Genomic DNA, 14,710 nt, shown 5'->3' with positions numbered 1-14,710 from the left:
TAATCTGCTATTGACGTGCATGTATTGGCTCCTCTTCTTTTACGTGGATAGGAAATGTAATTTACCGTGCGCCTTTGTAGTTGCTTACTTGCTGTCCAGACGTTACTGTGATGCTCTTATTGCATATAATACAGCAATTACAGACGATCCAGTGCATTGCTTTGCCAGTTCTGCATATGAATGGACTGATGGACATTGATTTGTGTATAATGAACGCTATTGTGTGCGAATGCCCAGAGTAGAAGCTGTACTATGTAGGTAATGGAATAATTGCAACAAGGCACAAGCTAAATACGTTCTGCTCATCAAGATGAACCTAGATGGACCAATAATTTCTCTTACATGACAAAGTAGATTAGCTTTGGTAATAAAATAAATACTCAGTTTAAACATTAGTTTAGTCCCTGATGTGCAATAATATAGCGTCTTAATTAAAACTGCGTTGAAAAAGTGAATATAAAACTCACCGAGTATTTTTAAAAGAGCCATTTTAGATTGTTTGTTTAGGATTCGTATTTGAGTTATGAAAGCTATCAAATGTTCGGGTTATTAGGTACACGTTGATTTCACCCTTCTCAATTAAATTGAGATATTCAAAACAATGAATGTTTTACGTATTTTCTTGATTAATGTTTACTTTCAAAATGCCAACATTATTATAACTCAATATTTTTCCAGTCCTTTAATTTCCCACGTAAAATTGCTTACCATTCATTACATTGCGAACACAATTGATGTTTTTCCAACGATCCCGCACATCGTCGGACTAAGCAGCGTTTAAAATATTCCGGAACCACGAAAAACCTATGACGTCAAGTACCCTTTATCCCAACGGCTTAGCTGGATAAGAGCTACGAGGGTAAAACCCAGTTGACTTTTTAACGAGACAAGCTCGCGTGTTTAATAAATCATTTAACTGAAAATGGCGAGATATACGGCGTTTATGTAAAAGCAGCGGTTTCGTTCACGTCAAAGAGGTGTCCATTGGCAACACAGCATGACAAATGTACAAATATTTACCGTTAATGGAGTCCAACACATTACCGCGTCCGCGTTCGCTTTATTACCCTTCATTGTAGCTTTATCTAGCATGCTCGTATCGCAACGAATATCTATCCTACATTCGCACCAGTGTTGGGTTAATTTTGAAAATGTACGGGTATCCCAACAACATATTTTAGATGCGTAATTAGTATGATGATGAAGTTTTAGCTTTAGGTTTCCATACTGTACCTATGTATATTAGTATAATTATGCAAATATTATATTAAGAGCTTTTTAAGTCTCTCTTCATAAAACTTTTCATTTTAAAATATTAGATGGTTATAAACTAGGTATTTACGAGGAAAACGCATAGAATAATAATTAGTTATTTAATCAATGTTACATCAATCACTTTAAAAGAACATTTTTAAATTTCCTAAGTAACAAGCTTTTACCGGACAGAAAAAGAAAGTGTAAATACAAATGTAGGTGGTCTACGAGGTCGGGAAAATCTCTTAAATATATTATTGTTGGAATATAAGTAATGTAGAAAATAACAGAGAAATAATAAATAGGCACTTACTAAAATTATCTGATTGTCTTGAAAGCTCTATAAGAAACCAGTAACAATAAGTTGACTTTGCCAAATAATACTAAGGTCGAAGAATGATAAGAAAATGGGTAGGCACTACCCATGTATAGTTTTTTCAGCCCGAAGGCTAGACGAAATCGTTCTGAAATACTGTCCAACCCCTTCTTTGGCAACTTTATCAAAGCATAGACTACGTCAGACGATTGAATGAGGTACAGAAAATGATAAAAAGAAATATTAAGGTATTCGCTCGCCCGCGGGTATTTTTTCCTATCTACGTCTACGGTCGGGGTAGTGGTAGTTACAATAAAAATAAGAGCTGAATATTTTGGGGAATTATGTATATTGTATGAATATGTATATAAAATGGGAGTTATTGGAAGGTCAGCGTGATAAAGACGGCTGGGGAGGGGGGGAGGTAGTGGGCACGCGTGGGCCATATCTAAGGATTTAGTTCTGTGGCAGTTATTACACCCGCTACGTGTCCCCGCGTCTCCCTGGCCCCCTCCACCCCGTCCCCCGCCCTCGCCACAATCGAGGGTGCGATCGGAAAACGCGATATCAATTCGCGAAACTTCTCTTTTTGTAGCGACGGCGTCAGGGGGAAAATTAAAATGTGTGGAAACGAGTACGAACAATAACGTTTATTAAAAATGGTGATTGATATTGTTCAGATAATTTCGTGAATGCCGAATTCAATATTAAGCAATTATCACACGTACTATTTTCGTAGAAATATTCATTCTGATGTTTCCAAAGCAGCTAGTAAACCGTAAACCTTTACAAATTTGAAGAGAAGTTGCATTACAGCTTTTTACGATTAAGTCATGAATATTCAATGGTGTGTCCGGATCATTGATAGCTGTTTAGGAATGCAAAAATCAATATGGCTTTGCATAATGGGCGCCCATTACGTTCCTAGCATCCAACCTTGGTAATTAGCACTCACTTTAAATTCACAAAGAAGGCAATAAAGTTTAAAAAATACCTCGTACGCGACCAGAGGTAATGTTACATTTCTCAGCGATGTTGAAACTTGAAAGCTGTGCGAATTTTTCTTTGTCCTAAGAGCGTCACGTGCTAAAGTATTTTATTATCCTAACTCCCCTTGCTAGGGATATGGCGTATTCGTGGAATTGCCAGCCGTTTCCTTGCAAATGAAGCAATAGCTTCCGCTCACAGGAAATTTCATGGCAACCAATTAATACGTCTGCTGTTGTTACTGTATTCTGATTGCCCCAAGCTGTGGCTTTCAGTGGGGATTAAGACAATTTTAATCAACATTGACTTTCGTTGTATTAATTATTTAGTGGTTAAACGAACTTACCTTAAGTGACGTTCGACCATAATTATACGAGACGTCACATCCGAAAGATTTATTAATTCACCTGGTAGTCCACTTCCTAATGTACTAGGCATCGCACACTTTTTAGAGCTAAAAAATAAATAAATTTGAAATTAAAGTCGCTCAACTGACTGTGACGTACCTCCTTCCCCCACTATGTTACCTGCGCCCTCGCCGCCATAAGTCTTGCCATTGTTTTTAGAGAGGAAGAACCTATTTCACGACCTATTTTGATTTCGGGATTTATGATTGATTTAGAATCAATCACAAGGGTTTGGGTGGGTTATAAATCTTTCGGATGTGACGTCTCGTATAATTATGGTCGAACGTCACTTAAGGTAAGTTCGTTTAACCACTAATTATACTACGACGTCACATCCTTCAGATTTATTAATTCACCTGGTAGATGTTTAGAACCAGGAGTGAAATAGGTATCACGATAAGAGAGCGCGTAGGGCGTTTGGAATAAAAACCACACAGGAATGTTTCCAAATCAGCAATATTTTTTATTGTGAAAATCAGGACAGGTTTATTATAATAATTACATAATCAGAATCTACAATAATGTGTAATCAGGTTAATGATTAAGTATAGTATAGGTGTATAACGTATCAATCACAAACAGCCATTGCGAAAGCCCCATCATCGTTATCTACCAGAGGTCTGTCATAAAACTTTGCAAATGTAAGCGAGGTCCCAGACCAACCTGCTGACTTCTTAATTAGGTCTACCGATGTGCCTCTTCTTTTAGCCGCTGAAGTAGATGCATGGCGCGTGCTATGCGCGGAGAATATGGTCGTATCTACCCCGCTTTCAGTAAGTACTAATTTTATCCAACGGCTAATTGAGGAGGCACTCGCATTATGTACCGGTTTTTTGGTAGTTAGAATAAGTTTATCAGTATGGGAGAAGTGTCTAAACTTTTTAGTTATTTCTAGATATGCGCACAACGTTTTTCCGGGGCAAATTTCTGCTTTATGTGGGAAAAAAGGTATGATTAACCGTGGCATGCTCCTTCCTGGTGCTGAAGTTTTGATTATGTCATTAATAATTATTTCAATGTTTGAGTCATTGACTCTGACATTCTGTAGTCGGATTAGAGATAGCGTCTGCACACGTTGTGCCGTCGACAACGCGAGAAGAGCTACTAGTTTCTTCGTGAGCTTTTCTAGTGGTAGGTCTTCGTTAGGATACCAGTTTGAGATATAATCAAGGACCAGATTTGGGTTCCACGTTACTTGGTATTTAGGGAAAGTAGGGTTCTTTTTGAACACACCCTTAAAGAACCGGGAGACTCGGTTGTCATCACTTAACTGCCTGCCTAATATTATAGCCAACGCTGAGCGTATGGAATTAAGTGTGGAGTAGCTTGCCCCTTCTTCGTGCTCTCTTGTAAGGAACTGTAGTATTAGTGGAACGTTCGTACTAAAGTAACTTATATCATTTTTGTTACAAAAAAACCACCACTTTCTATAGGCGCAGTTGTATTGCTTTAAAGAATTTTTTGCCAAAGATGCAATCATAATTTCTATAGTTTCGGGCGTTAGTCCTTGTTTGGCATATGCTTCCCTGATAATAGCGATGACACCAGGGTAAGTCGTGTCCAGAGTGGGTGTCTGGTTCTGGAAGGAGACAAAAGTAAGTTAGGATCCGGTTTAAAGTAAACTAGATCGCTTTGTGACAACTGCAAAAAGAGTGGGTACCACGGCTGACTAGGCCAGTATGGTACAACCATTATTCCCGTAGCGCAGTCATTTACTATTTTTCGTAGACATCTTAAGATTAGTGAAAAAGGTGGAAATGAGTAGAAGAAAAAAGGACTCCAATGTACTGTAAACGCGTCAATATTGAACGCATCTGGATCTCGTTTCCAAGAGATATATTTGTCGCACTTGGAATTTATTCTACTCGCAAACAAATCAATTTCCGGATAACCAAATTTATCAACGACTTTTTGAAACGCTAAAAAAGATAGACTCCATTCGGTATCAATGTTGTTCCGTCTCGACTCTTCGTCTGCTTCAACGTTGTCTTTAGACTTTATATACGAAGCAAATACGTGTAGCTGCCTTTTTTCGCACCATTGCCAAATTTCGCGAGCTAATTTATTTAAATCTAAATGTTGTACTCCGCCGTATCTATTAATGTAGGATATCGCTGTTGTATTATCAATGCGCAATAAAATTTCTTTTTTATGTAGATCTTTGGCGAAGCATTTAAGTCCGTTGAAGGCGGCTTTTAATTCTAATAGGTTTATGTGTAACTTTCTTTCTGTATTACTCCAGAATCCGCCGCTTCTTTCACCGTTGCAGTATACGCCCCAGCCTGTCATAGAAGCGTCCGAAAATATTTCTAACTCGTAAAGGCCGTCCCGTAGTGGGTTTTTTGAATGCATTATATTTTCCATCCACCATAGAAAGTCTGGTTTTAGACTTGGAGATAATGACATATTTCTATCGTAATCATTGTCAGAGTTGCGTAAGGCTAGAAACTTTTCTCGTTCAAATGATTTGGTATAGACCCAACCGTAAGAGACGGCTGGGCATACGGAACCGAGTATGCCAAGGAATTTTGCGAAGTCTCTGATAGGAATGTGTTCTTGTTTAGAAATATTTTCGACACACTTCTGGACTTTCACTCGTTTTTTATGCGGTAATTTTAAACAGTAACTCTGTGAGTGTAGTTCAAAACCAAGGAAAGTCTGTGACTGTTTTGGTTGTAAATTGCTTTTGCCAAAATTTATGACGAAGCCCAGACGTTCCAATAATATTTTTGTAGCGGTGACACACTTCAGGCAGTCCTCATAATTTTTCCCGATACAAATAATATCGTCTAAATAAGTAACTAATGTTAAGCCTTTATTTCTAAGCGTCGCAAGCACCGGTTTCATAACTTTCGTAAAAATATAAGGTGCTAAAGATAGCCCGAAGGGTAGACATTGAAATTCGAAAATTTCTCCTTTGAATACGAATCTTAAATACTTTTTACTAATGTCCGCGATTTTTATTAGGAAATACGCTTCTTTGAGATCTAAAGTGGCCATAAAACAATTTCTTGAAATGAGTTTTGTAACCGTTCGAATATCCTCCATTTTAAAATGTGGTGCGTCAATAAACTTATTTAAATGTTTAAGGTTAAGGATGAAACGGAATGAGCCGTCACTTTTGTTAGTAAGGAATATTTTTGACAAAAATTGGCCTGGTACGGCGGTACATTTAACCACGGCACCCGACGACTGCCATTTCGAAATCTCGTCCTGTAAGTTGCGAGTTTCAGAATTTGAAAAATTTATATTTTCGGGGAAGAATGCTTGTACCACCGGTCTTGTAAATGGGATTTCAAAGCCCCTAATATAACCTAAAACGACAGGCTCGTCGGTAATATCACGCCAGTTATCAAAGAAATGACTAAGTCTACCAGCGTGGGGTATAAGTACCTTGTTTAAGGCTTGTTCGCCCTGTAGTTGGTCTTCGATGGCTGTGTTTGACGGTGTGTCGCCGATGTTGGACGTTTGTTTGTTTGAACTTGGAAGCGCGGTCTCTGCCCACCCTGTCTGCGTGCCTGTTGACCTTGAGATCTGGGTGGGCCTCGCCAGTTTCCCTGCTGAGGGAATTTTCGCGATGTGGGCGCGTGATCGCTTCGTTTTATCTGGAGTCCGGATCTCTCGGCAGTCTTTGACGCTTTAATTTTCTCACCTAAATTGGCCCCAAAGAGGTAGGTGTCCCTCTTTACATCGGTAATTAGTTGTGTAAATTTCTTATCTAGTGACGTGATTACCAGTTTTCGCCTGGTTTTTGTATTTTCGTAATGCAGGTCCAGCAATATTTTATTAATATCCGAGATTTTCTTCAGAAGCTGTATTTTATCTGTATCACCGTCGATAATTGAGCATGTGAGGTTGGTAAGGCCTGCTATTCCTCGACCGAGGTGGTTTTGTGCCTTCTCCAGTAACTTATCCCTGTTTTTTATGGGTTCACTTAGGACCGGTATGATTTCCGGGTTTAACAATGGTGCTTTCGCAAGTTTGAAGTTTTCTGGCACTAGAGATTTTTCCCAAACTTCCTGCTTCTGTTCTTTTGTCAAGCCATCAACTAGTATACACCCCCAACGTTTAGCAATCTCATCAGGAATCGGTGGTCCAAAGACTTCGTCCTTTCCTTTCGAATCGCCGAGCGCTTCTAGTATTTCTTGAGGCAACGATTCCTGGTTATTATTGGCACCAACGGGTTCTTTACTAGTGCTGGGAACTGGCTCTGGGGACACTGTTGGGACCCTGACTTGAGTTTCATACTCCATATCCTCATTCGAGAGGGAGGCCCTGTTGGCATTTTCTAATGAAAAGCCAGGGGCTACTACAGACCTGATAGATTGTGTAGGCGCGTCCATGTCGTCAGATTCCGAAAGGTCCAAGTGAACTTGTTCGTCCGGTGATAGTGCTCTTGGGTGGTCGGGTGACAGCACCCCAGGATCCGAATCTGCAAACCACAACGCAGGCGTTGTTTTATGCTGCTTTTGCAGTTGTGTAGTTTAGAGTCGTTGGTTATAATCACGTTATAACACGAGACTGTATGGTTATCAGCCACGATCACGTCGTGGAGAATAACCTTGTATCTTCATAAAATGCACTTATTGCCATTGTTGTCACTTGCGATCGCGTCGCAAAAACTGGCAGGTGGCGACAAATCTATCAGCCGCGATCGCGTCGCGGAGAGTAGAGTAAATAATTGGTGGGTAATCTAGTTTTAGCCACCAAGCCTCGTGATTATCGTATTTATTGCGATAACCATGCTGAAATTAACGTTAGACGAACAAAGGAACTAATTATAAAATAATAAATTATAGAGGGTAGGAAGGTATGCATTTAGGATATATTAAAGTGTTCTCTAAAACATCTGGTCACGAATCTTTTGTCAGTAAGTGCAAACAAAAAACGTAGTAATTAAGAATGGTTCTTCAAATAAGGTAAACAAGTATGACTCACCATCGCTGGTTCCCGAGAGGTGATTAAGGCGCTTTTGTAACCTCCTTATTTTCTTTCTAATACGCCACTCCTTATCTTCATGTTTTCGTTTACCCATAGCTAAAATTGGTACCTAATCAGTGGATCACAGTTAACACTAAGATGCACTCGAACTGTATAGGAACTATTACGGATATGTTGCGATGCCCGCACACAAAAAGCGAATGGCAAGACTTATGGCGGCGAGGGCGCAGGTAACATAGTGGGGGAAGGAGGTACGTCACAGTCAGTTGAGCGACTTTAATTTCAAATTTATTTATTTTTTAGCTCTAAAAAGTGTGCGATGCCTAGTACATTAGGAAGTGGACTACCAGGTGAATTAATAAATCTGAAGGATGTGACGTCGTAGTATAATTAATGATTTTCGTTAACTCTTAAGTATTTGAGCTTTAGTCCGAAAAGATCTACAATGAAAATCTTAGCACGTACTTTCTTTGCCGAAATTCTATTGTAACCACGAAAGAATAAAAAATCGGTAAAAAAACTTTTAAGTTAAACGGTTTTATCTTATGTGCACTGAAAACTAGAAAATAAAAAAATAGTTACTTACCTGTCAACCTACGTAGGTGGTCCCGGTCATATTAAACTAAAATAAAAACGTGGGGCCCATTAACTATTGCTGTAGTACTTTCTTCTAGAGGTATAATAGGTGTGGATTGCATCGACTTACTATAATCGTAACTGGAGATTTTGACAATCAATAATCAGCCGTAGCGGCTTCACCAGCGAACGCCGAGCTCATGATCTACCAAAGTATAAAGATATGCTTTGCCATAGGTAGGATTTCACAGGGGCCCCACGTTTTTATTTTAGTTTAATATGACCGGGACCACCTACGTAGGTTGACAGGTAAGTAACTATTTTTTTATTTTCTAGTTTTCAGTGCACATAAGATAAAACCGTTTAACTTAAAAGTTTTTTTACCGATTTTTTATTTTCTAGTTTTTAGTATTTAATGAAAATGCGTACCGAATATTCCTCATTCTATCTAATTCATTTAGTGTATCATTATTACACGGTCTCTTACCTGACAATTTATTACAATCTAATTCCTCAATACATAGCCCTTCCAGATACTTTTTTTTTAACAACCCCAAAAATCATCACATGACCTCTCCTGCTGTGGGTCAGCAGCGGTGAGGGAGTGTCAGACTCTTGACTAGAAACCGTTTTGTTCCGTCGTAGGCCTTTTATGTACCAGGGCCGCGGTAACTCTTTCGAACAATCTCGCAGCCCAGGCAGGCCTTGGCCCTGTTGGGCCCCGCTGGAGTTACTGACAGTTTTCTACTTGTGAAGCCCTTTCATTTGATACCCGTATTGGTGGGATTGATAAAAAATTGTTATCAGCCATTTGGTAGCGGCGGCCATCTTAGATTTCAATTTTGCATAGTAAATTGTATTCTACTTGTTGAGACCTTTCATTTGATACCCATGTTGATGAGATTGATAAAACCTACGTTATCCGCCATTTTATAGCGGCCGCCATCTTGGATTTAATTTTTTATAGTATATTGTATTCTGTTTGTTGAGCCCTTTCATTTGATACCCATATTGATGGGATTGATAAAACCTACGTTATCCGCCATCTTAGATTTCAATTTTGCATAGTAAATTGTATTCTACTTGTTGAGACCTTTCATTTGATACCCATGTTGATGGGATTTATAAAACTTAAGTTATCCGCCATTTTGTAGAGGCCGCCATCTTGGATTTTAATTTTATATAGTACATTGTATTCTACTGGTTGAGAACTTTCATTTGATACCCATATTGATGGGATTGATAAAACCTACGTTATCCGCCATTTTGTAGCGGCCGCCATCTTGGATTTCATTGTTTATAGTAAATTGTATTCTACTTGTTGAGTCCTTTCATTTGATACCCATGTTGATGGGATTTATAAAACCTAAGTTATCCGCCATTTTGTAGAGGCCGCCATCTTGGATTTTAATTTTATATAGTACATTGTATTCTACTGGTTGAGAACTTTCATTTGATACCATATTGATGGGATTGATAAAACCTACGTTATCCGCCATTTTGTAGCGGCCGCCATCTTGGATTTCAATTTTTTATAGTATATTGTATTCTGCTTGTTGAGCCCTTTCATTTGATACCCATATTGATGGGATTGATAAAATCTACGTTAACCGCCATTTTGTGCCGGCGGCCATATTGGATTTACAATGTTATTGATATTACTATATTGTATTGTCATCGGAATTAAAGGTGTATACAAAATTTCAGATTAATCGGTTGACAGGAAGAGGGTGAAATTTGAATTACTAAATTTGACCCAAGAATGAATAAATAAAACAAACGGGGTAAGCTAAATAAAACCGTTTAAAAACACAAACTTAGTAACACAATCTAACCAAATAACTCAATTATAAACGTAACAAAATATTTTATAAGGGAACAAACGCTAAGAATCATAAATAGGAAGCGTAATGAATTCCGTGAAGAGCGCCGTAAGAGGAACGTGACACAAATCCTGGCGCAATATAAACGAGACGAGTGCCGCGGCCGTGCAGCCCGCGTGACGCGCCGATACCATCCCTCACAGAAACAACACCAGCCACTCTCCCGCCCTTTTACCTAATCTCCTTCATATTCCTCGCTTACATATAAAATGTTTTTGTTGTTACCCTAATATAACATTTTACGTACACTGGCATAACCATCTCCCAGGTACGAAGAATGTTACTTTAAAATTAAACGAATATTATAACCATCACTTCCAGAAATATATTGTACCTAATGCAAATGCTTACGGAACAATTTTGGTATCATTGCGTTAATGCGATAATCTCCATACTATTATATTGATGTGTTTGTAAACATAAAGCTATCGCAAATGACGTCGCGCTGCAGGACAGAATGCGGTTGGCACGGAGCCAATGTTGTGCTTCAACGCCCTTTTATCTCTCGTCAAAATACCAAAAATAAAACACTTATTTAACATTTTACACGTGTTACGCATTCCTAAATCAATAAGAAAGTTTTTATTACAGTTAAAAATAGTTTTCTTTCTTTTCAGGGACGGTGCTTGGCGTCGAAGTACATTTTGAAAATAAGGATAGCGGGTTTTTTCTAAAACACACGGCGAGATGGAGCGGGTCGGGTCCACCACCCGAGCCCATGGGCACGGCCTTGCCCGGAGCCCTGTTGTCACTCGACCGCTTCACAGTATTACAAGGCTCTGCGCCAGCATCGGTCAGGGCCACTTACGGACCTTTTTCCACTAAACAAACGGTGCCAGCGCGATATGCAGTGCCCGACCCTTTGGAACCTCCAAGGAGAAATGCATCATTAATGGAATTACAAGATGCCACTGCGCACAGACTGGATGTGTCTGCTCACCTAGTTTTTCGGGAGCTTCCTCGTGATGCTCCAGTACTACGTGTGCTGTTCCACACCGGTGGTGAGGGTGGTGCGAGACGTGCCGCAACCCGACCGCGTCGCGTGTGTATAACGTTACACGCTAGTTATGGATCGCGAACACTTACTGCGACTTGTGGCCCTGAAGGCGAGGAGGGTGCTTGTCTAGCTGAATTAACAGTACCAGCTGCGTGGTGGCCCGCGGATGGAAAGGGCAAGCGACCGCCAAGGACAGTGCGGCTGGCGTATAGTGCAGCTGAAGCTGGCAGCGGAGAAACAGCTGAAGGCGCCTGTGGGCGAGTGTCTGTGCAACCCGCATGGCCTCTGGGTTCCGTCACGTTGGCCGGAGCTCGTGCAGGATACAGAGAAGCACGAGCTGGTGATGCAGCTCTTCTACTACCTCGAGCACCGCTATATCCTCACTCGCGCCTGCATCTACCCTTCGTAGTACGCCGTGATACGAGCCACACCATTTCACATGTTGTAATCAGGTAAGTCCTTACTGATATTTTTTTCAATTTTTTTAAACTTTCATCACCATAATTGTCTATGGTTTTCACCGTTATCTTAGGCCACCCAAGTAGTATCAGGCTTTCTGTGAGTCTGACAAAGCAGTAAGTAAACCCACACCAGGAGAAAATCTGTCACCACGCGAGCCACTTCATGTTAACGACGAAACAACTTACGCATCTCTGTGTTATGTCACGCTGACTAATATTTATTGGTATTCCGCCCAACTATACTGGTATACTGGTTTATTACTCGTCAACCGGGATCTTCTATTTTGCGTGGGAAGCAATAACTTGAATAATTCATTCCTGTTTGACTTTAATGTTTGTTTTAATAAAGAAAGTAAACAAAAATGTTAAATTACCACAAATTAAAATCTATTGTTCTGAGTGCTGTAACTTTTGGCAAGTTTTGAGTGGCAAGCCACCGCCGTCGCCGGGTGCGGACAGATGAGGTGCCAACAAAACAAGTTCACATGTACGCTGAAGCACCCAAAAGCCACATCTCAGCTTTACTGCAAACTGTCGACCTCAATGTGCCAATTAAAAGTTTTTCAGTTATTCTAGTTTTTAACTGAATAACGACTCCTCAAATCACCTCGTTTATTTCACACAATTAATTGCTCTTGGAGATCAAATTTATTCTTCAAATAATTCTTGAGCGCGTTCTAGACGACCGCAGATATACTTATGAGTAGTTAGGCAAGAGATGACATTTTCATTGTGAGCATTACATTATGTGCTGAATTAAATAGGTCTTTCTCAACTTTATGTGCGTCGTCTTACAATTTTATGATTGCTTTGTTTCATATTCTCGAAAGTTGCGTCTAGGGCCATTTGCTTAGATTACTAAAAGCTCTTTGTAAAAATTGATACTGAAAGAAAATGTAATATTCAAATGACATGTTTTAAACATATTTACTACAAATTGAAATTGATGTCTGTTATTTAAATTACCCGAAGGCTGTCAGAATCAAAATAGATACTCATATTAATTTCGCCAACTTTGAAATAATGTATAATTAATTCTGAATGCATGTTTACCTATTCATTTAACATGCAAAGAGCTTTATAGACATGTATAAGTTTTATGTATTTTTTCAAATAGCAAGTAAGACTGTTGCTTATAAAGAACGCAGCTTATCAGTCGTTAAGTAGCAAACGATCATAATTCTTCCTTAAATCAGAAAGCTCTTCGTGCAATTTTCTCCAACGCTCTGCTCTAATACTGAGTTACTGCATTCTAGTAGCTGCTATCCTATTCGTCCTTACTATAATATACCACCACTGCACTAAACCTTTGAAACACGGAAATTCGTAGAACACTGCGCAAATATTGATATATGGACAGATGGTTATAACAAATGCAGCTAAAGTCAACCATGAATTCTGAAATCCTTTTCAACATCGCCAATACAATTTGTAGTCGAAATTATAGTTTGGAAGCCACAGTAGCATTATTTATGACCTAAGTGCTGTTTGGATAGAATTGTTTAGGAAGCATACAATATCGTTTGATATGTTTCTATGAATTGGGCGTTAGTTAATTAGGCGTTGATGTCACATTACGCCAAAATTATTTTACATAAAGCAAATAGGCCTTGAATAGGTACACTATTAAACTGTTATTGGCACAAACCCATTTTTCTAATTAATTATGATACATTTACTTGTTATTTTAAAGTAAAGTTTAAAGAGTTCATACAATCCTAGCTCTGTGTCAGCTCCTAAAATGAACCGTAAAATTCTCAATGAACATTTGAAGTGTACAATTTCTAGCGATTCAATGTAAAAAGGCCGTGATTGCGCGATTGTAGACTCGGTAGTGATTGTGTCCCGACGTGCACTACTAAAATCTTTATATCTCGCCGTTTCAAGTGCCACGCCAGAATCTAATGGAATCAATATCCTGTGGAGATCTCTAAAAGCCGCCAGAACCTATATTTCAAAAGAAATGATCAGATGTGTACAGTCCACGAAATATTTTTACATTGGAGTGTGTGAGCATCGAAGTTGTAATGTAGTTATATCGGGCAGTTACAATGGTGCCATACATAGCCCGTATATCAGGCGACACCTGCTCCAAAACTTCATCGCGGATACGGGTATCTGTTTCTCCTTTTGAGTTACGACTAGTTACGAGCCCGGTCGCACCCGGGAATACTCGACTGCAACCAACTAAATGGAAATTTATGTCGCCTTCGGCTTAGCTATTAAAATAAATTTTACTATTCCAACAATAACGTGCGACAGTTTAGCTAACCGTTGCCTTACGTGATTCACCATTGCTAATTGGATAAGTAGTTACTTACGTAAGTTTGTTGTTGCCTACATCTAACGGTTGATTTGCAGCAAGTTTGAGACAAAAACTACTTCAGAAGTTTAACGCCAGGAATAAATTAACTTGAGGCAATGCAGGGAATCCTGTGTTCAGTCATAGCTTTGATCTTCTTCACTTTAACGATTCGTATTCTAAGAGGCGCAGTTGTGTCAGTGTACTTTAGAAGCGGAAGAAGTGCACATTGTGTGGTTATAAGCGGAAAGGAATAAAAGGAATGAGGACGAAAGATAATACAAACAATGATTGTTTAGCTATTAATTTATGCACGTTATTGTTTCAATGCTTCATATTGCCAATATTTAACAATGGCCTATCAATATTCATTACCTAATTCTAGATTGAACGTGAGTGATTGAAATTTATTAGTTTGAACATTTTACGAGTATCAAATTAAAAAAATAAACACAATACCTACTGTTAGCTTGGTGCTTGGCTAGGTTCAATGTTACATTTAGTAAATACTTAAGTACAATTAAAAACAGTCTTATAAAGAAATCATAATGCAGTCATGACATAACATAAACATTTTCTCCTCTAG

General features: G+C 39.0%; 2 protein-coding genes across 3 annotated transcripts in view; one reads left to right on the top strand and one right to left on the bottom strand.

The window, feature by feature from the left end:
- Window positions 1-14,710, top strand: part of LOC124631441 (transmembrane protein 132E) — an 87,680-nt gene that overhangs the window by 54,402 nt on the left and 18,568 nt on the right. For both annotated transcript variants that reach the window (XM_047165839.1, XM_047165837.1), the window contains exon 2: window positions 10,982-11,813. In XM_047165839.1, coding sequence (XP_047021795.1) covers window positions 10,982-11,813 — 832 coding nt within the window. The remainder of the gene's footprint in view (window positions 1-10,981; window positions 11,814-14,710) is intronic.
- LOC124631443 lies at window positions 3,403-8,217 on the bottom strand. The gene is made up of 3 exons (XM_047165841.1): window positions 7,903-8,217; window positions 6,358-7,396; window positions 3,403-4,543 (listed from the first exon to the last, which is right to left on the bottom strand). Exons 1-2 carry the CDS (start codon window positions 7,997-7,999, stop codon window positions 6,363-6,365), a joined length of 1,131 nt encoding a protein of 376 aa, XP_047021797.1. The 5' UTR covers window positions 8,000-8,217; the 3' UTR covers window positions 3,403-4,543; window positions 6,358-6,362.

This window comes from Helicoverpa zea, chromosome 6 (assembly GCF_022581195.2).
Source record: "Helicoverpa zea isolate HzStark_Cry1AcR chromosome 6, ilHelZeax1.1, whole genome shotgun sequence".
Taxonomy (NCBI): Eukaryota; Metazoa; Arthropoda; class Insecta; order Lepidoptera; family Noctuidae; genus Helicoverpa; species Helicoverpa zea.
This window is presented reverse-complemented; position numbering and strand designations above follow the sequence as displayed.